Source organism: Talpa occidentalis, unplaced genomic scaffold, assembly GCF_014898055.3.
Source record: "Talpa occidentalis isolate TD23 unplaced genomic scaffold, MPIMG_talOcc4v2.1 talOcc4.7, whole genome shotgun sequence".
Lineage (NCBI taxonomy): Eukaryota > Metazoa > Chordata > Mammalia > Eulipotyphla > Talpidae > Talpa > Talpa occidentalis.
Genome location: NW_023605083.1, coordinates 109,089,851 through 109,117,493, shown reverse-complemented (window position 1 = coordinate 109,117,493; position 27,643 = coordinate 109,089,851). Strand labels below are relative to the sequence as shown.

At 37.9% G+C, this 27,643-nt stretch overlaps 2 protein-coding genes across 2 annotated transcripts in view; one reads left to right on the top strand and one right to left on the bottom strand.

Annotated features, from left to right (window-relative positions):
• Window positions 1–27,643, top strand: part of PRR11 (proline rich 11) — a 44,290-nt gene that overhangs the window by 1,383 nt on the left and 15,264 nt on the right. Inside the window, exon 2 of the mRNA XM_037491982.2 lies at window positions 16,955–17,052. The gene's annotated coding sequence lies outside the window, so the exon portion shown is untranslated. The remainder of the gene's footprint in view (window positions 1–16,954; window positions 17,053–27,643) is intronic.
• Window positions 84–27,417, bottom strand: SKA2 (spindle and kinetochore associated complex subunit 2). Its single transcript, XM_037491983.2, has 4 exons — window positions 27,323–27,417; window positions 19,371–19,457; window positions 10,007–10,183; window positions 84–4,289 (listed from the first exon to the last, which is right to left on the bottom strand). The coding sequence occupies exons 1-4, from the start codon at window positions 27,353–27,355 to the stop codon at window positions 4,221–4,223; spliced, it is 366 nt and encodes a 121-aa protein (XP_037347880.1). The 5' UTR covers window positions 27,356–27,417; the 3' UTR covers window positions 84–4,220.

Here is a 27,643-nt window from a genome sequence, read left to right as displayed (position 1 = left end):
GCAGCAGACCTCTCCTGTCTCACCTGCCACTCCCCTCAGCAGTGTATTTCAGCAGATCTGCCTGTATTTCAGCAGATCTGTTCTGCTCCCCACTCCATCTCTGATGAATCCTCTCATCTGCCTGCACCTCTAGCCTAGACCCCAGTTCTTGTATGCATAAATAAAAAGTAATCTTTAAAAAAATGTTTTATTTGTATACATGTGGAAACATCTGAAGAAACTTTCTGCACATTAATTCTAGAGGAGCACTTATATTTTTTAATTTCTTGAAGTTATATTAGCTATGTAAAGATGCTGTGACTTAGTGACCACCTTAATGCTGACTTGAACTGGAAACATTTTTAAAAATCTTCCTTTCTACAAATTTCAGCTTATTTTGTCTTTGCCACTGCTTTTTCTAGCTAGATTTTAGTATTCAGATATACCTATGGACTTTGTTATGCAAGATGCAGTTAATTGTCACTGGAGACTTGGATCTATGGCTTGGAGGGTGAATAGATGGTGTTCTAGGCACTGAATCTTAATCCTTTCCAAAATGACCAGAGTAAGGTCTTGCTCCCACAGCTTTAATTCAGATCAACAGTGATCATGTATTTTAGGAGTTCCATGCTAAAAGGAAACTGTAGATCTTTCTTATTTTTTTTAAAGGTTTATTTATGCATACAAGAACTGAGGTATGGGCCAGAGTTGCGCGGGCGGTGGGGGGTGTGTGAGAGGATTCACCAGAGACAGTGGGGAACAGAACAGGTGGATTGACTGAAATACACTGCTCAGGGGAGCAGCAGGTCAGACAGGAAAAGGTCTGCTGCACCGTGTAGGTAAGCTCCCTGGCTAGGGATCAAACTTGAGCTATAGTGGCTGCTGATAGCTTCTTAGTACTGTGACTCAACCCCTTGCACCACCAGGGAGGACCCTGTAGATCTTTCTTTATATTCTCACTGAAATACAAGTGACCTCTGTTTCTATAGCAAGGTCTGTTTTTAATACCTTGTAGCTTTTATCTCTATACATTTCTATTTCTAGTAATAGGGTTCTGGTGATAACATGTAGAGAAGGAATCCGTAGGGTGCTTGACCTTGCAACAGCTGTGTCTTTCTTACCCTCTCCCTTTTTAACCGGAGAAACAAGATTTAGAAGTTCATTTAAACTTTTCCTTCAGTGGGTGGAAGAGAGGCTGACCGGATGCTTAGTTGGGTTTGTTTTCAGTTATGCTGTTAAAATCTCTGTTAAACTCCCTTATCCTCTGTTCACTTGACTGTTCTCTTTAGTGTTTGACAAGTCAAATCGTGAGTTCCAGGTCTTTGCTGAAGAATTTTTTTCCCCTATTGTTTATCCATTGTCAATATTTTACGTTCAATATGTGAAAATTTAAGTCCCAAAACATCTTAAAAAATTAAGAGTTATATTAATTTAAGGGAGAGAAGGCCCTTGAACTATGGTGGAGGATTATGGGTATTTTGATAGTAGGTATGGTATGGTAACATACATCTGAAGAAGTGTGAACCTGCAACTCTAAAGTATTGTGAATCAACAGTAGTGTGAACCAACATTACCTCAATAAAAAGACAATACAAATTTTTTAAACAACTTAAACTAATCTGTATTATTGATAATTTAAGACCTAAAAACACTATTATCACATAGGCGAAAACAATTATAGTTCAGATGAGAAATAAAATATCTAAATTAGAATAGTAAGAGTAAAAATAAAGCACTGGGTAATACAAACATTTCAGAGGCAAAATTAGATTCTATTGACTAAGAAAGTGGTACAAACTTTGAATTGCAGCTAACAATATTGTGTCCATTAACAAAATAACAAAATCAGTAAGTATTCTGGACATGTTTGGGTATTCAGGTAGAGTTTATTTTATGAAATATGAATCTAGATCTAGTAGAAATTGTATGTGGGAATCCACCACAAAGAGGCAATCAGAAGCAAATGACTATGAGTGTATAGAGAACAATTTTAGCAGGAGTAGGTGGGAAAAATTAACAAATGAAAAAAAGTACAATCTAATTTTCATCCCTTAATTGAAAAGAAAACTGCTTTAACATTAAGAACCTATCATGACCTCTTCATCTTACTACTATTTTTCAATCCCACCAATCAACATCACCTCCCAGAGCCATCCAATGACATTATTAATTGCCTAGTACAGACGATAATTAAGATCTGGTGTAAGATATAACTTATTTCTCTGTAGTTGAAAAAGAAGAGGGCTTTTTGTTCATGAAATTTTCAAACTAGACCCTCCCTGGTGGCGCAAGGGATTAAGCACCACACTATGAAGCAATTCACAGCCACTGCAGCAAGAGTTCGATCCCCGGCCGATCAGGGAGCAAACCACATGGCGCAGCAGACCTCTCAAGACTCGCCCACTCCTCCCCTCAGCAGTGTGTTTCATCAGTCTGCCTGTTCTGTTCCCCTCTGTCTCTAGTGAATCCTCTCACCCCCCACATCTCTGGCCTGTATCCCAGCTCTTGTATGAATGGATAAATAAATCTTAAAAAAAAAGAATAAAAAGTAACTCAAGCTATTTACCCAACATTATTTGTCAGCTATTACAAGTTAGTATAACAGAAAAATTTTAATTACATAAAAGTAGAATTCTAAGGCCTCCCTGGTGGCGCAGGCCGTTGAGCCCAGCGCTGTGAAGCTGTCCACAGCCTCTACAGTGCCAGTTCCATCCGCGCCGGCCTCGAAGCAACCCAAATGGCGAGCAGACCTCTCCTGTCTCGCCCACATGTATTTTTACTGCTATTATAAATAACCCTGTGCTTAAAACCTTGGTATTAAAATTTGTCCCTACCTTGAACAATGACCTTATTTCCAATAGTTTTTTTTTAAATAGGAGACAGACACACAAATACAAGAATACTGGCAAGTTGTAGTTGCCAGTGTACTTCTGATTTTATACAGAATGAACAGGATCTCTTAGTTGAAGGAGTACAAAGATAGTATTAAAACATGATAAGGACAGGGCCTCCCCGGTGGCGCAACAGTTGAGCGCTGGGTTGCGAAGCTGCCCGCAGCCTCTTCGGCGCTGGTTCGATCCCCGGCTGCTCCCCGGCCACCAGAGGAGGGTCCCACATGGCGTGCGGACCTCTCCTGCCGCCCGCTGCTCCCCTCAGCAGTGTGCTTCGGTCCTTCTGCCTGCTCTGTTCCCCGCTCTGGCTCTGGTGAATTCTCTCACCAACCCACGCTTCTGACTGTACCCAGTGCTTGTATAAATAAATAAATCTTAAAAAAATAATAAAATAAAATTAGTTTAAAAAAAAAAAAAACATGATAAGGACAGTCGAAAAGAACATTTGAAAGTAGAGCTCATAGTGCTGAAAATTAGCAGGCCGAATATGAAAAAAAAAAAAAATAAAGAGGCTGTAACAGAAAAGCTAATTACTAAAGTTAGGTTTTGTGGGAATCTGTAGGTCACATATTAGCAGTATCTGATAATGTAATCAGATCTGCAATCAAATTTTTCAAAAATAGAATTACATACATTTATACATGCATAATACAATTTTTTTGTCCGGGCCTCCCCAGTGGCACAGCGGGTTGATCGCAGTGCTGTGAAGCTGTCCTCAGCCTCTGCAACGTAGCAGATTCGATTCCTGGCCAGTCAGGGAGAGTCCCACATGGCATGGCAGACCTCTCCTGCCTTGCCCACTGCTCCCCTCAGCAGTGTACTTTGGTCAATCTGCCTGTACTGCACCCTGCTCTGTCTCTGGTCAATCCTCTCACCCTCCCGTGCCTCTGGCCTGTACCCCAGCTCTTGTATAAAAATAAATAAATCTTTAAAAAAAAAAGAATTTAAAAAACCAAAAAAATTTTTTTGTCCTTTACTTTTCAAAACATGTTCATTCACATTTGTCTGACTAATAATGCCAGTATATAAATATTCTTTTACGATAGGCCAGGACACCTGTATTATCTTGATTTTACAAAAATGGGTGCAAACAGTTAACAGACTTCATTACCAAAAATTAAATATATATATTAAAAGTATATGTGCATATATGTTATAAGTCCCTTTGACTAAACTTATATAATATTCTATCTTTCCTATATTCCCCTATTGTGAAAAGTATCACTATCCATCTATCCAAGCCAAATCTTCTCATCCTCTCACATCTAGTTCTCAAGTGCTAATACATTCTCCTAATTTTCTTGGAATTTATCTCTTGCCATTAGAGTGCCCTTCTGCAATTCCATTTCTTCATAAGTCTGACATGTGAGATTTTAATTGTTCTCCAGCAGTCATCTCTTCTTTGGTAAGTGGCGACAGCTAAAAAATAAAGGACAAAATACTTAAGTCAGTCATAAGAGCTAGAAAACAAAAGACAAAAATAAACATTTCAAAGACTTTTAAGTCTTATTTCTCTGACCAAAGAAATCAGATTTGAATAACTGTTCTAAAAGTATTTTCAAAAATAAATGCAGTTTCCTCAGAAAGTCTTCTTAACACACTTCAAAAAGGATAAATAAGAAATTTTATTACCATTAAACAATAAATACAAAATGGGTCTTCAGGTGGCTCAGGGGTTAAAGACTCAGCGTTATCAAGCTATCACCAGTCAGTGCGGCATGAGTTCGATCCCTGGCCAGGGAGCTAATTAACCCACATGGCTCAGCAGACCTTTCCTGTCTCGACCACTGCTCCCCTCAGCAGTATAATTCAGTACATCTGCCAGTTCTGCTCACCACTCTTTCTCTGTTGAATCCTCTCACCCCCTGCACCTCTGGCCTGTACCCCCAGTTCTAATTTTTTTTTAAGATTTATTTATTTATGCATACAAGAGCTGGGGTGCAGGCCAGAGGCACAGGTGTGAGAGGATTCACCAGAGATAGATTGGGGGACAGAACAGGCAGATCTACTAAAATACACTGCTGAGGGGAGCAGCGGGTGAGACAGGAGAGGTCTGCTGCACCATGTGTGTCACCTCCCTGGCCAGGGATTGAACTCGCACTGCAATAGCTACAAATAGCTTCATAGTGCTGACACTTAACCCCTTGCGCTACCAAGGAGCCCCCCCCCCCCACACACACACAGTTCTTGTATACATAAATAAATAAAATAAATCTTAAAAAATAAATCTTAAAAGATAAATAAATGCAAAAAAGCAGACTGTAGGGCTGGTTTATTTAGGAACTTGACAGTGTAAGAATTCAGTTGTTTTCCATCTCATGGCTCTGACATCCTTAATGGTGGACTTATCCTCAAGCTGACAGGTAAATGATAAGCTGTGGTAGGCAGCAAATCTACACACAGTTTAAAAGAAGAAATGAAGTTTTCTTTTCCCATGGCTCTCAATAGTGAGGAAACTCTTCCTAATTACTCCTAGTCTATCCCTCTTCATATGTTATTTGGTTACAAAATCATTCCTGAACCAATGTTAAGTAAAGAAATATCAATCTCCTTGCCAATCAGGTGCACTCCTGAAGCTGAGGGGTGCTGACTTTCTACCAGTTATGAGGCTATTAGAGACTGCCCACATCTCAATAAACCAGTAATCTGATAGACAGGAAGGGCGAGGAGATGCTGAAAATAACCAACCAACTGTATCCAGAAAAAGCACGTAGAAGCAAAAACAAAGGGACAAAAGACAGAAACCACTAAAAGACTGACTGAAACAAAAAGTTATATGGGAAAATAACAAGTGGTTTACAACCTGAAGAACCGCTCAAGTAGTTCAAATCTGCCTTGATATATAGGTCATCTCTAGAGAGACTACCAAAACTAGAACACCCCATACCTACAGAATCAGAATCTCTAAGGCAGTACTATCCAATATAACTTTCTGTGATCTGGAAATATTTTGTATCTGCATTGCCCAAATGACAGATGAAGAACTGAATTTTTATTTTCATTTATTATTTTTTAAAGGTTTATTTATGCATACAAGCATATAAGAACTGGGGTGTAGGCCAGAGGTGTGGGGGTTGAGAAGTTTCATCAAGAGACAGAGTAGGGAACAGAACAGGCAGATCTGCTGAAATACGCTGCTGAGAGGAGTAGTGGGCAAGACAGGAGAGGTCTGCTGTACCATATGTGGGTTAGCTCACTGCTGGGGATCGAATTCTTGCCGAAGTGGCTGGTAATTGCTTGATAGCACTGAGATTTTAACCCCCATGCCACCAGGGAGGCCCAAGAACTGAATTTTTATTCTTAATTAATTACTTTAAATTTTATTTTAATTTATATAGTCACATGTGGCTACTGAATAGCCCAGCTGCTTTGGTTAATCAAGTCAACAATTGCTCCAAATATTCACATGGATAAAATGAAAAAACAATCATATGCCTTATTGCAATCCAAATATTTCCAGAATTTTTCTTTTATCCTAAAAATAAAAAATGGTATTGTTTTTAGTCTTTGCTCTTTATGAAGCTGTGGTGCTCTTTGTGATTACTTTTTACAAAATTTCAGACCACTGTATTACAGACCTTGAAAGATTTTACCAGGAAATGACCAGCCTAACAAGAGTGAAATTTTTCTTTTTTAACATCTTAGGGCATCAATGGAATATCATAATTCTATTTTTAATGCTTTGTAATTTTCTATTTATTGTTATATTATTTGTGATATTTGCTCTGCTAATTTTTTATTTTGGTACATATTCAGTCTCCCTCCCACTCCTCCATCCCCCTTTTATTTTGGCTTTTGGTGGTAACCTTTTACAAGTATGTTTAAACCTTGATGTCTTAATGTCATCTAAGAAAGATAAGTAAATAATATATATTTCACTCTACCTCCTTTTCTGTTTTCATCTCCCTATTTATTTCTTAATATTTTCAATTCAAATATATTTCTGGGCCTCCCTGAAGGCACAAGGAGTTAAGTCTCAGTACTATGAAGCTATGGCAGCCACAGCAGCATGAGTTTAATCCCAGGGAGCTAACCCACATGGTGCAGAAGACCTCTCCTGCCTCACCCACTGCTTCCCTCAGCAGTGTATTTCAGTGGATCTGCCTGTTCTGCTCACCACTCTGTCTCTGATGAATTCCTTTCACCATCCCCCACCCCCATACCTCTGGCCCACACCCCAGCTCTTGGATGCATAAATAAATCTTTAAAAAATACATATTTCTACCCTTCCAAATGAAAAATCACTCACCTTGATAAAGATTATAAAAATAATACCTGAACAATTTTACTCTCTACTATATATATAAACAAAGCATCATTTTCCCTAAGTAGACTTTACTCTTTCTTCCTGCTCCCAAATAATTTTAAAGGCCCATTTAATTTTTTGGGAGAATTTCAGAAGTCTCAGTTCATTCCACCCTTTGGTTTTCTTAACCATTCTCAGTTGTCCTTTTGAGTGATATACCACTTTTTATACTTAAAATTTCCTTATAAGGTCTCTGTTACATGTCCCTTAAACTTTGGGTTACAGAACTATTTTTGGTTATCAAGTCTTTACAAATGATGTTCCTTTTTCTTCCACATTTCGTTCATAAAATTTTTCTCTGACCTTTCTGCTATTCTCTCGTTTTTAAAATTAAGTATAAGAACCTACTGTATTTAATATTTCCCAGCTTCACCATCATTAACTGTAAAATGTGATTTCCTTTCCTAAGGTTTACAATTGACTTTTCAGTCCTATCTCCTTGCCATAATCCAATCTAAAGTGAAACCTCCCTTAACTTTCTTCTACCTTTGAAATAAGACTTGCTTGTTTCAGATACTTCTTTTAAGTGTAATAAAGACCTTTACAGATATTCAGATGATTAAAACCCCCTATTACCATCATAACTATTTTTCTGTGCCAGTTTACAATCTTAATCAGAAATATACCATATATTTAATTGTATCCAGAGGGAACAATTTTAAGTAAATATTGAAAGTATCATTTTTCTCTTTGAACTTTTTAATTTTCTTTTATAATTTTCACCCAAATTATTCTTTGCTCAATTAATTTTTGAATTTCTATATAGATATGTTGATATATACATCCAGAACTACATTTAATCTCTCTTCAATACTTGTTTCCTTAGAATAAGTTTATGTGCTTCTATTGTCGGACTCTTGATCACATACAATAAATAATATGTAATTTGGGTTGGACTTGTGAAAGTTACATTTTTTGTGTGTATACCTATTAGCATTTGGTACCATCCTGTTTTATTTTATTTATTTATTTATTTTTAACATTTATTTTTATTGATTTTATACAAGCACTGGGTACAGTCAGAAGCGCGGGAGGGTGAGAGAATTCACCAGAGCCAGAGCGGGAGCAGAGCAGACAGAAGGACTGAAGTACACTGCTGAGGGGAGCAGCGGGTGGCAGGAGAGGTCTGCGTGCCATGTGGGACCCACCTCCAGTGGCTGGGTTGCAGCTAGGGATCGAACCGGCACTGCAGAGACTGCGGGCAGCTTCGCAACCCAGCGCTCAACCGCTGCACCACCAGGGAGGCCCATCCTTACTGTTTTAAATTCCATTTCCCTATTCTCCCTACTCCTGCCTTTAAATTGTTTTCCCCTTCTCCACTATTCATCGCCCCATGACATAACAGATATGTATGTCTAAGATATCATTTTATAACTTAACCAGGTATCTTCCATTGGCAATATAAAACACTTTTCATCAAATTGACCTGGCTAATCAAACTTTGAAATATACTCTAGCTACAACCCATAATTCAATTATCTAAAGACATAATTTAATTCAGAATTGGCAAATATATACCATTTTTGCTGCTCCTACTCTTTCCCATACCCACTATAGATATCTTCTCTGCCATGCCCAAAAATCTAAGCTGTCATTATTAGTTAATTTATTAGAGTTGGCAACAGAAATATAACCTATTTTCTATCTATTGTTCCCATAATTAAGTTCTACTTTTTTATTCCATCTACATATATGCCATCTTTTGTTTCCAAAATCCCAACTTTGGGGCCTCCCTGGTGGCACAAGGGGTTAAGATGCAACCCATGAAGCTATCGCAGCCACTGCAGCATGAGTTCAATCCCTGGCCGGCCAGGGAGCAACCCACATGGCACAGCCGACCTCTCCTGTGTTGCTCGCTGCTCCCCTCAGCAGTGTATTTCACTCAGTCTGCCTGTTCTGTTCCCCACTCTGTCTCTGGTGAATCCTCTCATCTCCCACACCTCTGGACTGTACCCCAGTTCTTAGGTGCATAAATAATCTTTAAAAAAAAAAACAACCAAAAAACAAAATCCCAGCTTTGCCTTGAGAGTAAATAAAATTGCTACCAAATCTTTCAAGACCTAAGTGCCTAGAGGTCAGCAGCTCATACTCTTTATTCTACTCTAATATATCTGAAGAGTTGTAATCAATGACAGATGCTTACAAATACAAGTATTCTTATACTAAATGAAAGGGGAGAATGAAGATTAGGCCCACTGATGTCCACCAATCCAACTAAAGAAAAGAAAAAAAAAAAAGATTCATTGATATAGATGCTTCCCAGATTTCTCAGTCTCACAAGTTCTTATAGAAACCAGCAGTTACATTTAATAAGTATTAGCAAGTTCCTCTTCTACCATGATTATATAAACCAACTATGTCAAGTGCACACACTCATGTAAAATAGGATATGAGCTATTATACTTCAGATAATCAAGAAAATATGATTTGTATCAACAGTTCAAAATGACTGAATTTCAAAAGGAAAGTTAGTAGGAATTTATCTTTCAAAATGGACACTCTGGGGCCTCCCCTGGTGGCGCAGCGGTTGAGCGCTGGATTGCGAAGCTGCCCACAGCCTCTGCAGCGCCGGTTCCATTCCCGGCCACCGGCGAGGGTCCCACATGGCGCGCTGACCTCTCCTGCCGCCCGCTGCTCCCCTCAGCAGTGTATTTCGTCACTCTGCCTGTTCTGTTCCGAGCTCTGGCTCTGGTGAATCCTCTCACCCTCCCGTGCTTCTGACTGTACCCAGTGCTTGTATAAACAAATGAATAAATCAATCTTTAAAAAAAAAAAAAGGACACTCTGAATTAAAACTGTATAAATCTAACTTGTCTATTGAAAGACTTACCTCCACATCTGTTTGCTTTTGTAGTTCTTGTATCACGATCATTGTCTTATTCAAAGTAGCACAAATGCGACTTTTAGTCTCTTTCTGCTCAATAGCAACTGGTTTAAAGCGTGCATGCAAAGTTTGATATCGAGACTTTATCGCTGACAATTCCTTTAAGAGTGTAACTGGATTTTTCTAGGGAAAAAAAGTTAATATATATTAAATCATGTAAGGGAAAAATTAAGCCTCTTTTAAGAATTGAAATATACACAACACATTCTACCATCCATTTAATCAAGCACTGTAATTAAATATGCAACTGTGTTACCAAAGATGTGAAAAGGTGGAGGAAGAGAAGTATAAGACCTAGATCCTATTCTTGAGGAACTAAAGTCTAGGAACAGAAATAACTTACACCAAAAATTTAGCAATATTAAACTGCAAATAAGGTTACTTTAGATATATAACATTTGAGGCATAGCTCACAATCATTAATTATGCAGTATTTCCAAAATACAATTCTAAATACTATTCAGAAAATTAGTAAAAGTTAAAATTTTTTGCATGATTTTTATTTAAAAAATTTCAGTGAAGGGCCTCCCCGGTGGCGCAGCGGTTGAGCGCTGGGTTGCGAAGCTGCCCGCGGCCTCAGCAGCGCCGGTTCGATCCCCGGCTGCTCCCCGGCCACCAGAGGAGGGTCCCACATGGCGCGCAGACCTCTCCTGCCGCCCGCTGCTCCCCTCAGCAGTGTACTTCGGTTCTTCTGCCTGCTCTGCTCCCCGCTCTGGCTCTGGTGAATTCTCCCACCCTCCCGTGCTTCTGACTGTACCCAGTGCATGTATAAACAAAACAAACAAACAAATAAATAAATAAAAAAAAAAGCATGCCTCTATAAAAAAAAAAAAAAAAAAAAAAAATTTCAGTGAAGTAACATTGGTTTATAACACAGCATATGATTTGAAGGTATAGTATCAAATCCTTCAGGTGTATCTCCCCTTTCCTACCACCAAGGCACCCACAGTACTCCACCAAAGATAAAATTTTGGTTTGTGATTTTTTTTCCACATTTTTATTTTATTTTTTAAAGATTTTATTTATTTATGCATACAAGAGCTGGGGTGCAGGCCAGAGTTGGGCGCTACAAGAGAGGTCTGCTGCGCCATGTGGGTAGCTTCCTGGCTGGGGATCGAATTCGTACTGCAGAGGCTGTGGATAGCTTCATAGGTTGCGACTTAACCCCTTGTGCCACCAGGGAGGCCCCAATTTTGGTTTGTTCTTAAAGAGTAAGACAACTTGAAACCAATAATAATAAAATTCGTAAACACAATCTCTTTGGGTATAAATACCAAGTCATTGACATGTCACTGATATGTCATGGCAAATACCAAGTCATGACACAAAATTCATGCCAACTCAAGCAACTATAATATAAATAACCACTATTCCATTAAAAAAAATTCAATTAGGTCCTTTATCTATTTGGTAATTCTTTACATTGCCTGACAGTTCCTTAGCAAATGCTCCAATAATAACCACTCCACTCTCCACTCCCTCCAGTGCCCCTCCACTTCTTCTCAGCATAAGATCTCCCGAACTGCTTTACAGAAAAGACAGAAACCATCCATCTCTCTGACTTTTATTCCAAAATGAAAAGATCTGTGGACATTCTTCTACTTAATCAACTGCTAACAGTGTTACTGTCCCCTCTCCATATACTCCAGAATGTTAAATATCCTATATTTCAATAAACTTTTCAATACTTCCCTTTGTACAGACTTCAATTATAACCTGGGAAAAAAACTAACTCCTTCACTCTGTTGCCAATTCAAATTCTCACTCTATTTGACACCAACTTTGTAGACCCTATATGTTCTCAGTTTAACAACCTTATAGACTACTCTTTTGCCAAATTATTTTAAAATATCAAGAGGTCATGTTTGCTCTATAGCACATAACTTTTATCCCTCTTTCTGTCTCTTTATTTTTTTTCCCCTATTCCAATCTTCTTACAGTAAACTGGATTTCCATAAAACTATATTATACTGTTAATCTTTTTGCTCTTTAGATATCTCCAAGGACCCTACCTCATGTTACAGCAGTAAGTCAATTTATGGCTTCCTCCTAAGAATTTGATGATGGGAATAGAAAATAAGATTTTTTTAAAAAAACACTTTTCTTTTTGGGGGTTTATTTTATTTATGCATAGAAGAACTGGAGTATAGGCAAGAGGTGCAGGGGTGGTGGGAACGGATTCACCAGAGACAGAGTTGGGAGCAGAATAGGTAGATCTACTGAAATACACTGCTGAAGGGAGCAGTGGGTGAGACAGGAGAGGTCTGCTGTGCCATGTGGGATAGCAACCTGGCTGGGGACTGAAGGGAGATCAAACTCATGCCACACTGCTTAACAGTGCTGAGACTTTAACCCCTGCACCACCAGGGAGGCCCAAGCAATGCTAACTCTAACAGGAAGGAATAAGGACAGAAAATCTAACTTAAAGACTGTTAAAGTAATTCTGTGGGAGTAATGAAAACCTGTGATGTGAGCAAGACCACTATAAAAGGGACTGAAGGGAGCTATTATGAAAAAGCTAATTGGTGGGGGGTTTTTATATGGAAGAATAATAGGAAATGTATATATATGATGATACCAAATGTATGTGTGCATTTATATATATATACACACACACATATATATAGGTCATATAGAGGAACACAGTGTATTAAGATGCCTTTGGGGTTATCTATATTCAGTGTACACCCAATGACTTTAAGTCCTGTGCTCTCACCCTCATGGGTACATTTCCCATCATGTTTGTAGATTATGGATATTGTCTTAAATAAAAGCTCTACAGTAGAAAATTCAAAGAAATGTCCTAAAAGGAGGAGGGCAGGGAGGATGGAAAGATTAGAGCCACAAAACAACAAGGAAAGAAAAATATAGGAATAGAAGGACAGTCCCAGGAAGTTCAATATCTTACTAACAGGAAAAGCCATAAGAGACTTTTTTTTTTTTTAAAGATTTATTTATACAAGCACTGGGTACAGTCAGAAGCGCGGGAGGGTGAGAGAATTCACTAGAGCCAGAGCGGGAGCAGAGCAGGTAGAAGGACTGAAGTACACTGCTGAGGGGAGCAGCGGGCGGCAGGAGAGGTCTGCGCGCCATGAGGGACCCTCCTCCGGTGGCTGGGGAGCAGCTGGGGATGGAACCGGAGCTGCAGAGGTGCAGAGGCTGCGGGCAGCTTCGCAACACAGCGCTCAACCGCTGCGCCACCCGGGAGGCCATAAGAGACTTTCTTTAATAAATATACTATGACTTCAGATTCACATGTTTTCAGATTTTAAGGACCCCACTCTGTGATAGCACAATTAATGAAAACAACAATACTATAATCATAAAATAACCATAAAATGTCATAGCACAGATGAAAGATTATAAAAGTTCCAAGAGGGTCTCCCTGGTGGTACAAGGCTTAAAGTCACAGCACTATCAAGTTATAGCCAGCCACTGCAACATGTTCAATCCCCTGCCAGGGAGCTAACCCATATATGGTGCAGTAGTCCTCTCCTCTCACCCCCTGCTCCTCTCAGTAGTATATTTCAGTAGATCTAGCTGTTCTTGCTCCTCACTCTGTCTCTTGTGAATCCTCTCACACAACCCACCACCACCGTAATTTTGGCCTACACCCCAGTTCTTGTATGCACAAATAAATAAAAATAAATCTTAAAAAAAAGAGAAAAATGTGTATGGGTATCTGTGGGGGAGGAGGAGGAATAAGGAAAAATACACTCACAAGGATTCAGGAATTAGAATGGCATCTATTCTTTTTTTCTTATTAAACTTTTTTATTTGTGTTTTCTCTTGTTTTTGATACCTGTTTCTTTTCTTTTTTTTTTTTTTTTTTTTTTGTGGTACCCTCGCCGGCAGCCGGGGACCGAACCGGTGCTGCGGAGGCTGCAGGCAGCCTCGCAGCCCAGCGCTCAACCGCTGAGCCACCAGGGGAGGCCCTGATACCTGTTTCTTAACAGGAACATTTGCAGCTATAAAACCACAAAGCAATGACATTACAATTAAGAGAAAATAATTTCCAAACTCAACCAAAATATCATTCAAATAAAGAATTAAATGGGGGGGGGTGGCCTCCCTGGTGGCGTAAGGGTTAAGATGCAACCTATGAAGCAATCTGCAGCCACCGCAGCATGAGTTTGATTCCCGGCCAGCCAGGGAGCAATCCACATGGTGCAGCATACCTCTCCTGACTCACCCACGGCTCCCCTCAGGAGTGTACTTCGGTCAATCTGCCTGTTCTGTTCCCCACTCTTTCTCTGGTGAATCCTCTTACCCCCCACACCTCTGGCCGATACCCTAGCTCTTGTATGCATAAATAAATAAATCTTTAAAAAAAGAATTAAATGGGGGTTAAATAAAGACATTTTCAAATTTTTGACATGTGAAAAAGTTAATCCTCTCTCTGTATATTCTATCTTTTTTTAAAAAAAGATTTATTTATTTATGTGTATAAGAACTGGGGTACAGGCCAGAGGTGCAAGGTGGGGGTGGTGAAAGGATTCACCAGACAAAGAGTGGGGAACAGAAAAGGTCTACTGTGCCATGTGGGTTAGTTCGCTGGCCGGGGATCAAACTTGTGCTGCAGTGGTTGCAGACAGCCTCACAGTGATGCAACTTAAACCCTTGTGCCACCAGGGAAGTCTCAAAAAGTTAATGTTGTGTGTATTCTTTCTTGGGAAACTTCTAAAGGATATGCCTCATCGGGTTAAAGAAATAAACCAAGAAAGAGTAAAATGTGATCCACACCAGGAGTAAAACTAAAGTGATTAACAAAATGACACTAAAGAAATCCCTTTAAACTAGGCTGCAGCAGGCCTGTAGAAAAGTCAGTTAGGAGCAAGGAAATAAAGAATAAAGTTAGAGAAGGGATATGGAAGAAAATGAAACTTAAGGATCATGTGATGGATCTGACAATATTGACAAAAGTTCTAAACAGTTCTTTTAGAAAAGTCTGACTGAAAAAATAAATCAAGGGGGGCCTCCCTGGTGACGCAAGGGGTTAAGCACCGCACTATGAAGCAATCCGCAGCCTCTGCAGCACTAGTTAGATCCCCAGCCGGCCAGAGAGAAACCCACATGGCGCAGCAGACCTCTCCTGTCTTGCCCACTGTTCCCCTCAGCAGGGTAATTCAGTCTGCCTGTTCTGTTCCCCACTTTGTCTCTGGTGAATTCCTCTCACCCCTGCCCCCCACATCTCTGGCCTGTACCCCAGATCCTATATGCATAAATAAATCTTAAAAAAAAAAAAAATCAATGAAAATTTTAAAAAATTATATCTAAAAAAAGAAAAAAAGTCTCACTGAATCAATGATGCATGCATATAAAAACTAAGTAAACTGAAGAAGGAAAAAGATTAAAACAAATATTAGCTCTAGAAAAACAAATTGTGTAAAAAAGAAAAAGCAAACATAGTATACTCTAAGACTTATATAAAAGTAATATTTATAGTCATAATATCTATGGTCTGAATATATCCCTCCAAAATTCTAATGTTAAAAGCTAACTACCTAGGTGATAGTATTAAGTGGTAGGTATTTTGCGAAGTTATAAGGTCATGAAGACAGAGCCCTTGAGAATGAAGTCAGTGCTATAATAAAGAGCTCCAGAGCGATCTCCTGCCCCTTCTGCCATATGAAGGCACACGCCCTGCAATTCAGAAAAGACTCCTCACTTGACCATGCCAGCACCTCAACTTGGCCTTCCCAACCTCCAGAATTCTGAAAAATAACTTTCTGTGGTTTATAAGGTACCTGGTACGTGATATTTCATTGTAGCAACCCACATAGACTAATATAACAAGTACTAAATGTAGATATATCTAATGAAAACAGAAAATATGGGTATAAGGTATTTAATCTTTTAACTTCCATAATTACTTATTTTTAATAATAACAGCTAAAACATAGCACATACTCTAGACCAGATAAAAAGTTCTAAACACATTATATATATTTTTCTCTTTCCATCTATGAAATGAGGACTAATATCCTCATTTTTACAAATGAAGAAAAGTTACAGAAGGTTAACTGACTTGCTTAAGATCACAATGCAGAGCTGAGATTTGAACGGAAACAATCTGTATAGAGTAAATCAATAGATATTTCAAATCAGTAGATATTTCAGATCAGGGGAAAAACAGCAATACATTGCATACTATTTGGAAATATAGAGGTATGTAAGAAAATACTGAAATCAAGTGGTGGTCTTTTGCGGGGTGGGAGATTATGAAACAGAATTACTGTTTATAATTATAAGCTTTGTACTTTTGTGACTTTTCAAATTATACATAAAATTATACACAAAAATTAATGTGATAATTAAAGTGGGAAGAAAATTGAGATGAAGGAAAAAGGTAACAATTGTGAGGTGACTGTCAATCATGTAAGCAAAAGGGTCTCTAGGTAATTGAAACGGAGCTCAGTAGTCAAGTGCCCAGAGACCTGTACATACAGTAGAAAGAAGAAAGATGAACTTCCCAAATACTGTTCCATGGGGGTAAAAAACTTTGTCTCAAGAACTAATCCTTGACAATCTCCCACACTAGAAAAAGAAAGAGTTGGTGAATCAAACAGAGGAAATAAACAGCCGTAGAGCTAAGAGTCAGAATAGGATAGTTAAGGAATTATTCATACTACATGTTTTTGTGACACTAATCAGATCTAATAACAATTATATGACAATAATTCAGGATAACATGATTAGTATTATATGGCCTGCTTATGACTACATTGTGTTTAGGATTTAATACCACATCACAGCGGGAGGAAAAACTATTGTGCACACAGCCTATTTTGTTTGGGTAATTGGCTTCTTGGGAGCCAATGTGTTCTTTTTTAGTTTGTAAGCATGCTGCATGTTTCATTTAATTTTCTACCTTTACATGTCATTTCATTTTAGGATTTTCTTGATTACAAATGGATGATAAAAGGTTTGAAGAATATACAAAAAGTACTCTGATAATGATAGTGCTAATGATGGAGAAGAAAAGCCAATATGTAAGTAAAAAGCTCAATTCAATTAAGGCTTTTGAAAACAAACATGCCATCAGATATACTACTGAGCTTAAAAAAGTTCACAGGGAAAATGTTCAGAAAACAAGATTATTTTTCTAGAACAAAAATGGGTGAAGAATATGGTAACAGGAGCTTGTAGTTTATTATATCTATATCTAAATGAATTCTATTCACATAGTTGACTTTTATGCAAATTACTGAGAATCACTAAATCACAGTGGTACTAGAATGAAGATAATGCAGCAAAACAAAATTATCTTGTATGTGAGTGTGAATACACATCCACACAAACACTACAGTGGTTGGCACACTTACTTTCCTTGTTTGATACACATATAATCATTAGGACTAATGTTAGTAAAATCTGTAAGTCTAAAATCATGGTTTTCTTTCCAAATGTAACACAATAAAGGAAGGAGATTTTTTTGAAGTTTAAATGCTACATGTTTGGGCCTCCCCTGGTGGTGCAGCGGTTGAGCGCTGGGCTGCGAGGCTGCATGCAGCCTCTGCAGCGCCGGTTCATTCCCCGGCCGCCGGCGAGGGTCCCAAAAAAAAAAAAAAAAAAAAAACAAAAACCTACATGTTTATAAAGTTATAGTCAAACAAAAGTTAATGTAAGTACCATATGATTCAGTAATTCCACAATTCAGTTACAAAAGAATTGATAACAAGCACTCAAAGAGTTATATGTATACTATGTACAAAGCAGCATTGTTTACAACAGCCAAAAGGTGGAAACAACCAAGTGTGCATTGATAGTCGAATGGGTTAGCAAAATATGGTATATACATTCATGGAGTGTTATTCAGTCTCAAAAAGAAAATTCTGACACATGCTACATCATGAACACTGAGGACTTATGATAAGTGAAATAACCTAAACACAAAAGGACAAATAATTTGTGGATCAATTTATATAAATTATCTCAAATTCATAGAGACAGAAAGAATGGTGTTTGCCAGGGGTTGGAAGATGGAGGTATTGGGAGCTACAGTTTAATAGGTACAGAGTTTCAGTTTAGAAAGAAAAAACTCTAGATATGGATGGTGGCAATTGCTGCCACAAAGTGAATGTACTGAATTCCACTAAACTGTACATTTAAAGAATGGTAAAATAGGGCCTTCCCGGTGGCGCAGCGGATTGAGTGTAGCACTGTGAGGCTCTCCGCAGCCTCCGCAGCGCCACTTTGATTCTCGGCCAGCAGGGAGATTCCCACATGGCTGGCAGACCTCTCCTGTTGTGCCCGCTTCTCCCCTCAACAGTGTATTTCGGTCAATCTGCCTGTTCTGTTCCCCACGCGGTCTCTGGTGAATCCTCTCACTCCCCACACCTCTGGCCTATACCCCAGTTCTTGTATGCATAAATAAATAAATATTTTTTAAAAATGATAAAATGAAATCTTTGTGTTACATATATTTTACTACAACTTAAAAAAAACCTTTAGTGCTTTGTCAAACAGTTTGGCAGCTCCTCAAAATATCAAACATAAAGTTACCATATGGCCAGCAATTCCACTCCTACAGTGTACCATGGAGAAATGAAAGCAGATGGCTACAAAAACTTGTACATGAATGCTTGTAGTAGTATTATCATAATAGCCAAAAGGAGAAAATAACCAAAATGCCTATCAAGTAATAAACATGCAACAAAAATTTCTGTTATAAGAAGGAATAAGGTATTGAATCACACTATTACATGAAACTATGAAACGATGAAATATGAAACTATGAAATATGCTAAATGAAAGCTATCACACATAAAAGGCCACATATTGAATTACTTCATTTATATGAAATGTTCAGACAGTAAATGTGTAGCAATAGAAAGTAGGTTATAGAGATGTTAACTAAGGTATTTATCATACTGCAGTATATAAAGATTTGTAATAATCTTAAACATAGAATTATAAATGCATCATTTTTTGCAAAAATCAGTTTGCATAACAAATTGAATGGTATAACATCATCTTCCTCAGATAATATCATGACTACCAGGATTTCTCCCTTCAAAGTTACTTAATACTTCTCTAGAGGTATCAATAGTCCCAGAATTTGAGAGGCATCCACAGTGGTTTGTACTTCTGGACTCAGTAATTCTCATTTGAGGGCTTAAAAATAAAGTCATAAGTTTCCCTTATTATCAAAACAATCTAATATGTTGTGACCAAACTTTTAACCCAAAGACTTTAAGATTCTATACATTTAGCACTTAATAATATAATTATTACAATCTACTATTAAAATAGTATCAGAAAATCTCTTAACATTCTGTTTTAAAAAAATTTTTATTTTGCTGATTACCTTGCCTGCTGAATCAGGATGATTAATCTTGATTTCATATTCCAGCCTGTACTGAATGTAATCCAGATCAGAATCAGCTTTCTGGAACTAAAGATTAGCACAAATCATTATTTTGTGAACCAAAAGACATATTAATAAACACGATACTGTAACTATTATTTCTTGTTTTCTAGTATTTTAACAATGTGATATACACTCATTTATATTCCAGGACAATCACATTGTTACAACATTGTTAACCAAAGAATTGCAGATAATATGCCACACAGACCAAAATTAGAGCATTTAAAGAATCACAAACTATACAAATAAAACTACATGTAGTATGGGAATAGCAGTCTGAATAACCCCAATCTATTAAACCTGGGTCCTAGCATGATCTGTAGTAAATCCCTAATAAAGAGGGAACACAATCACAATTGGCTACACAATCACAATTGTTTTGTATATTTCTATTAGAGTTCTATTGTCCATTGTCTTCCAGATAGAACAAAGGCATGTCTATGCTTGTCTAAAATAGATAAGTAGTAATATTGCACAAGCACCAGGTTACACACAAGTTATTTCAGGTAAATAGCAGTATCAAAACAGAAGAATGCAGGCAGAAGCTTTGGGTTCCTCAGTTCATAACCTACAGCCCTTTACAGAACAATTGTTAGGGTAGTGCCATTTAGAGGCTGTGCCTCTAAAAGACTGCTTTTAGCACTTGAAGTCATCCATCTTTTTTTAATGTTCAGAATCCTACGTTATTTATATTAATTATGCTATGGATACACAACGGACTACAGAGACAGATTTTTGTAATATATTGAATAAGCCTGGTTTTGGAAAAAAAAGTTAAAGATATACCTACAAAAAAAATCTAAAATAGGGCCTCCCTGGTGCAAGATTAAAGTCTCAGCGCTATCAAGCAATGGCCAGAGTAGGTCAATGTAACAGTTGTCTATTATTAGACATGTCACTGTCACAAGAATATTCAGATAAACATTCCTTTAGTTTTTTTTTAACTCTTATTTATACTATCTTATACCAAATAAATAGGGCAATAATCAATGTAGAACACAAAAATTAAATATGATTTAATAAGATTTAATAAGACTGGTGTAATTTAAATCCCTGCACTTTACATAGAACCTTAACTAGATGTTTATACAGAAAACTTTTTTTTTTTAAAGATTTATTTATTTATACAAGTATGGGTACAGGCCACAGGCATGGGAGGGTGAGAGAATTCACCAGAGACAGAGTGGGGAGCAGAACAGGCAGACGGACAGAAGACACTGCTGAGGGGAGCAGCGGGCGAGACAGAAGAGGTCTGCCGCGCCAAGTGGGGATCTCCCTGGCCGGCCAGGAATCGAACCCGTGCTGCAGAGGCTGTGGACACCTTCACAGCCCTGCACTCAACCCGCTGCGCCACAGGGAAGGCTCCGAGAACTTTTTTTAATTAAAAAAAATTAAGGCACATAGGATCATGATTACTATAGAACACAAAATATTTAGGAATATAATAAACAGTTAGAATATGGATTTTACTGCTTCCATCTTAACACTCCTGCCTGCCAGCTCAACATTATACTGAAGCAATTGCATTTTACCCTGTTAAGCAACACCTCTCATCTTTGGACTTCATGAGTATTGTTTCCTCCATCTGGAACACTTTCCTTTTTCTTCACTGGCTAATCCCTACCCATCCTTCAAGTCTCAGTTTACATCTCCTCTCTAAAAAGTCTTCCTGAATTTAGATGTCTCTTTGCAGTATGTCTCATTAACACGGTATTTATTTGTCCCATAATGGCATATGTTTTAATGTACTTTATTTAAATGTCTCTCCCAGATAAGTATCTTAATATCTTTAGTTCCTGGTACTAGCCTGACCCAACAACACACACTTGAAGAAAATACTTTCATCTACAATTAGGCAAATTAAGTGGGAAAGGAAGAACTTAACAAAAGCTACTACAATGCTCACTTTTCCCAACAAAATATTGTTCTAAAAATCTAATATTACAGTCCCTAATTCATTATATAAAATCCTTAGCAAAAACAGGTTTCTTCATTTATAAAATGAGAGTAAAAACAGTGAATCAAAGAACAAAAGATTGACTTATTCAAACTTTTAAACTGTTTTATGTTGAGATAAATTAAAGCTTAACTTTTAAATTACTAGTATTAACTTTTAAAATCTGAGGACAATTTTTATCTGAGATAGTCTTAATATTGAAACTTTGTTTGACTGCCAAAAGTAAGGTTTCCTGTTTGTTTTAAAACTTACTTTGTTCCAAAGAATTTTCCACTTGATTTTAAATGAGCTCATATGCATGGCCTTTTCTACCCTAGTCCTGAAATTGGTGTAAATGTGTTTACACCAAAATACAGTTTAAGGCAGAAAAAACCTTCCTCCTTTAACCAACTGATTCACTTTTTTTTTTAAAGATTTATTTATTTATGCATACAAGAGTTGGGGCACAGACCAGAGATGCGGGAGATGAGAGGATCCACCAGAGACAGAGTGGGGAACAGAACAGGCAGATTGACTGAAATATACTGCTGAGGGGAGCAGCGGGCAAGACAAGAGAGGTCTGCTGTGCCATGTGGGTTGCTCCCTGGCCAGCCAGGGGATCAAACTCGTGCTACAAAGGCTTCGGATTGTTTCATAGTGAGGTGCTTAACCCCTTGCACCACCATGGAGGCCCATGATACACTTTTTATTCTTATTTTATGAGTATTTAATATTTTATCCAAAAAGACTTTATAGTTATACAAGAGGGCTTTCAAAAGAAATTCAATGATATCTGAAAAGACACTGTGACTAGACAAATGTAATATGTTGTGATCAATTCACTTTTTCAGAGAAAAGAAATGAGCTCTCCAAATTAGATAGTTTTCTCCTCCTAGTCCCTCCTGAGTTATTAAAAAACATAAATTCCACCCACCCATTAGTGAATGGTAAGAAATAAAAGCCATATATATATATATTCCAAACAAGGAAAATAGCTGTACTTAAAGCCAGAAATAAACCAGAAAGCAATATATATATATAAAATTTGGAATAAAATTTTATCCATTAAGTTTGGAATAAAATGGTTTTAAGACAATCACAGTCTTCATTCTCTACAAATGAAGCCCTTGAGATCATGCTTAACATTTCAGTATCCTTCTCCCCTTGGTGTGTATTCTCCCCCACGTTTCCCCTGAAATTCAATGCATGCAGGAAATACAACTGTTGCTTTACTTTTAAAATAAAGAGCGGGCCTCTCTGGTGGTGCAAGGGGCTAAGGCACAGCTCTATGAGGCTGTCTGCAGCCACTGCAGCACAGGTTCGATCCCTAGCCTAGGAGCTACCCACATGGCGCAGCAGACCTCTCCTGTTTAGCCCGCTGCTCCTCTCAGCAATGTATTTCACTCAGTCCACCTGTTTTGCTCCCCACTCTGTCTCTGGTGAATCCACTCACCCCCTACACCTCTGGCCTGTACCCCAATTCTTATGCATAAATAAATAAATCTTTAAAAAAATAGAGAGAGCGCAGCAGGAGGAGAAATCATACTAAACAGAATATTAAAAAGCTGTATGAATAGGACCTATGCAATGAAAACTGCAAAATACCTTACAATATGAAAGACAACTCAATTTGAAAATAGGTAAAGATTTTTAATATATATTTCATTAAAGAAGATATACCAGCATATGAAATTATGTTCATTATCATTAGTCATTATGGAAATGCAAATTAAAACTATAATGAGATACCCACACACTTATTAGAATGGCTAAAATGCAGAACACTGACAATACCGAGTGTTGGTGAGGATGTGGAGAAAGTAGAAACCTAATATTTAGCTTTTAACAGTTTCTTAGAAGATATTTATCACACTACCTAGCAATCTCACTCCTCAGAATTTACCCAAGATAAAGGAAAGCATATACACACAAAGACTATACCTATGTTCATAACAACTTTATAACAGGCAAAAAACATTGGAACAACCCAAAGTTCATAAAACAGTGAATGGATAAACAATGTGATAGTCTATGCAATGCAATATTACTCAGCAATAAAAACGGTACAACTATGAACGCATATAACAACATGGATTAATCTCAAAACAATTACATTAAGTGCTATAAGCATGACACAAAAGATTGTATGTTACAGATGGCTTTACTCATATGAACTACATATCAGTCATTGCCAGGGAGTTTGGGAGAAGGTTGACTGCAAAGGGACTGTTAGGGCCTTTTTAAGATAATGGAAATGTTCTATATCATGATTGTGGTGATAGTTACATAACTGGACACATCTGTCAAAATTTATCAACTTATACACCATACAGTTTTACTGTATGGAAATTATCTTAATGAACTGATTACCAAAAAATGTGAGATTCACACCTCATGGCATCTTACATTTACAAAAAGGAACCTTAAAGCAAGCACTCATAAGTTTTAAATTCAAACATTCCTTACACAATGCAAAAAAGTAACATCAATTAAAATTTGGGGAACGTTACCATAGGAAATACAGAGGAGAGATTGTTTTCATCACTTTTGAATTTATCTTAACACTTGATTAAATAAAACCTGATATTTCCCAGAACCTATCTAAATCTTAGTTATAGAAAACTAAATTAAAGAAGAGACAAATTACAAAGTATACTGCTCATCTAGACAACTTTAGATGTAAACTTTAACAACTTTAGGTACAAAAAATATTTACTCAATGTGTTTCATAATGCATTTCCGTAGTGAGTTTTTAATTTAAGCTTTTTTCAAATTCTGACTTTCTAAAACATTTTTTTAGAACACTATATAGTTTTCAGCAACAAAGTTTGTGATAAATTACTCACAGATATTGAAGAAAGATGTAAGGTAAGAACAAAATTCTGGTGTCCATCCTGCTCTCAGATGCTTTGACAATACTATTGCACTGCTAGCTGTAAAGTACAGTAGTGCAATAAAGTCAGAGCATTCGTTAGCAGTAATAGGTAGGTAAGGATCACAAAAGCATCTTAGATCAGTTGAAGCTTCAGTGTGAAAATAATTTAAAGTAGGGTTGCCATATTGGACAGAAGATATCCAAAACCTAAGAACATTTACATCAATGTTAAAAAGAAAAAAAAAAGAATAGGACTTAAATATCATTTGGATATTGTTTTTTCATGACTAACTTATAATGTATCTCCAAATAGAAACATGCATAGATAGAGAAAGGAATTTTTTAAATGTGTTCTAAACTTCATATATTATTAAGTGGGTATTGCCAATACCTTAAAACTGGTATTAACAAAACCGGTTATAATTACTACTACAGCAAAGTCATGAAAAATATTTTTTGTTGTGCTTAGATTTGTTGGTTTGCTCCTCCATTATAATTAATCAACTGCCATATAGAACAAGTCTTTTGAGTAAGACTCTCAAAGAAAACAAGTGAAAAGTAAAAAAAAAGAAAAAAAGTTAGAGAAGAAAGATTACCCTACAATGAACTTCTTATGCCATTAATAATGTTGATTGATGCAAAAATATTTTCCATTATTTTCACTAGCCTTCCTTTAGATGCTCTGGTTCTGCTACTTAGTTGGACTGAGACTACTGTGAAACGGTCTCACATTGAGGACAGCTGGAATGTGAATGTTTTGACCTCTAGTTGTGGGCCATATAACTCAGATACTGTATTATTTAAAAAATGCTAAGTTGTAAAAATAAGTACTTAAAAGTCAAATGTTTTATTTTCTGAATTAGAAGTTAATACAAGTAACAAATTATGACATAGTTTTAAATTAAGAGAATCAGACTATCTCTACAAAATTAGGGTATTTCTTTCCAAGGCTACATCATATGAATGCTCTTTCATTTATTAGCTATTCAACATAGGTTCTTAAACGAATCGTTTATTTAAGTAGTGTAAAGCCAAAAATCAGAGGCCTGAACAAGAAATCATTTACCTTTAGAATCTTAGAAACTAAACCAGTTCATAGAAACATCATTTTTTCCTAAAAAGCACATAGCAAATCTGAGTATGAGACAACCCAATCACTACAAAGCAGTCCTAATAAAACTATCACAATAGTTCCAACATATTTTTTTAACCCTAATGATTATGTAAACAAAATAATAACTTAAGGCAAACAAAACAGTAAAGTTTAAGTGCCTGGTTTATACCTCATAATTTTTCAAAACCCACATTTTCCAAGATATACATATAATGCTTTTCCCCTTAAAATGTGTTCAATCTGAAAAAGTCCTGTAAGAATGACTTGATTGCACAGACCAGAAAAGGTTTAATAGGTACCTTAAAATTAAAAAACTAATTTGAGTGGGGGAAATATTAAAAGCAGAATCAGTATCACTTATATTTTACAATTAGGCAGAAATATCAATCTAGGTGGAATTCAGAATGGAGGAGAAAGGCAAGACAGTGTTAACATTTATGCCTTTTGATAGAATCAAACTACTCTTAAAATGTTTTTGGTTTGTGTTTTTTAAGAAAAAGATATAAATAACAAAACTTGGAACATCAAGTTCATTATTACTGGTTTGGAAGCTGCAGAAAATTCTTCTGTCCTCGGTTCCATCCCCCTCCCCCAATTCTCTCTTTCTCCACCCCCCCCTCCCACAACAAAGAAAATTAAAACTAAAAAGGTTTGAACAAATGGAAGGTCTTCAAGTTATATCTGTATATGAGGCATTACAATCAACTAAACATCACAAGAAAATAATAGGCTAGGTCATGTTCTCACATTTTCTGGGATGGGAATGGGGCTGATCAGGAATGGAATTTCTTCCAGAATCACTCACTACACGTGTAGATGTTAAGATTCAGCTTGGGGAAAGCAGCACAGGCACAAATGATAACTAAGGAGTAGTGTCAGAGAATAAGAGGAGGAGGAGAGCTGGATTGCAGAAGATTCTGACTTTTTTACTTAATCCTAATTTTCTTTACCAAAAACCCAATAGGAGTTCAAAGACAGGTTTCCTCCAAATTCCCCGTTTTAAAGGAAGTCATCTCTATCCAAAAAATGGATAATGCAGCGGTGGTAAGAAAAGCTGAAGACAAAAAAGGGGAGCTAAAAAGATAAGAAAGTGCGGCAACAGAGCTAGTAGTCTAAGGACAGGAGGCAGGAAACAAGGAGGACAAGTGAAGGAAGGATCCGTAGAAAGAAACTAGGACAGCCAGACTCTAGCTTGGCGCCCTAGTGCAGGCCAAGCAGCTGCGAGAATCCTTTCCAATTATTCGCCTCCGCCCACTACTTTCACAAATGAATGAAATTGGGCAACTGGAGAGCCGCGTGCCTCGATCCAATCCCGCCTGCACTCCAGGAAAGCGGCTCGTGGTGCAGATCCCCGCGGCTCACAGCTGGCCCAACCCAAGGACTGCAACCTCCGGGCAAACCAGAAACTGGGGTAGGGGCTTCCTGACCGTAGTAAGTTGTGCAAGCAAGTCTAGCATTCTTCCTGACTTTCTCATTCCGCCTGGGAGAACAGAAATGGCTCAGCCCTAAGAGATTTCTCTCCGCGGCCCCCCCACCCCCCGAATCTGTTCCCCACCCCCCACCCCAGGCTCCTCTCTAGAGGTGTGAACGACCTCTCCCCTTCTTGGGGTGTCTGGGGACCCTTCCAGTCACGTCTTTTTGGTGGAAATACACAGAAAGCTGTCTTCATCAGCCACAGCTTCTTGAGGGGTGGAAAGGGGAGGGCAAGGAACAAGGAATTCCAAAAGCCCGCACCCTCAGCATCTCCCGCCATTTCCCTCACGAGTTTCCCGGATGTAACCCCTTCCCCCGAGGCGGTTAAAAGAGACCAGCGGCGGCGACTCCCTTTGGTGCTGAAGGAGAGCATTCGGGTCCGGTCCAGCCTTCGCCTTCCAGGGTTTCCAGCGACTCCAAGTTACGTCCCACCTTGGAGGCCATCGGAAAAATAGAAATTATCCAGGAGATCCCCCTCACTTTACACTCACCATCAGTTCCAGCTTATCGACCTCCGCCTCCATGTTGAATAGTTGACATTCCTCAGGCCGCGGCGGCGCTTAAGCTGCAAACGGTACTAGCACTGAGGGTCCCTATTGGACAGCTGTCACTCATCGTCTCGCACTCATTGGTTCCCCCGTTTCGCCAGCACCCGCCCATTGGCGACTGGGTAACGCCCCTCCGCATGAAACACGTCTTCGTATTGGACAAAAACACAAAACGCTGTAGGAGGATTGGCTATGGTACACTCCTTTTTTTCCATTGACTGGACCCGCTTCTCTACTTTCAATTTGACGGCGAGGACTCCACAG

Excerpts from the sequence above, each read along its gene's own strand:
- SKA2 (XM_037491983.2), bottom strand. The coding sequence starts at position 27,355 with ATGGAGGCGGAGGTCGATAAGCTGGAACTGATG. Across the intron at positions 10,184-19,370 it reads ATCCTGATTCAGCAGGCAAG|AAAAATCCAGTTACACTCTT; the intron begins GTAATCAGCAAA and ends TTTTTTCCCTAG. Across the intron at positions 4,290-10,006 it reads AAAAGCAAACAGATGTGGAG|CTGTCGCCACTTACCAAAGA; the intron begins GTAAGTCTTTCA and ends TTTATTTTTTAG.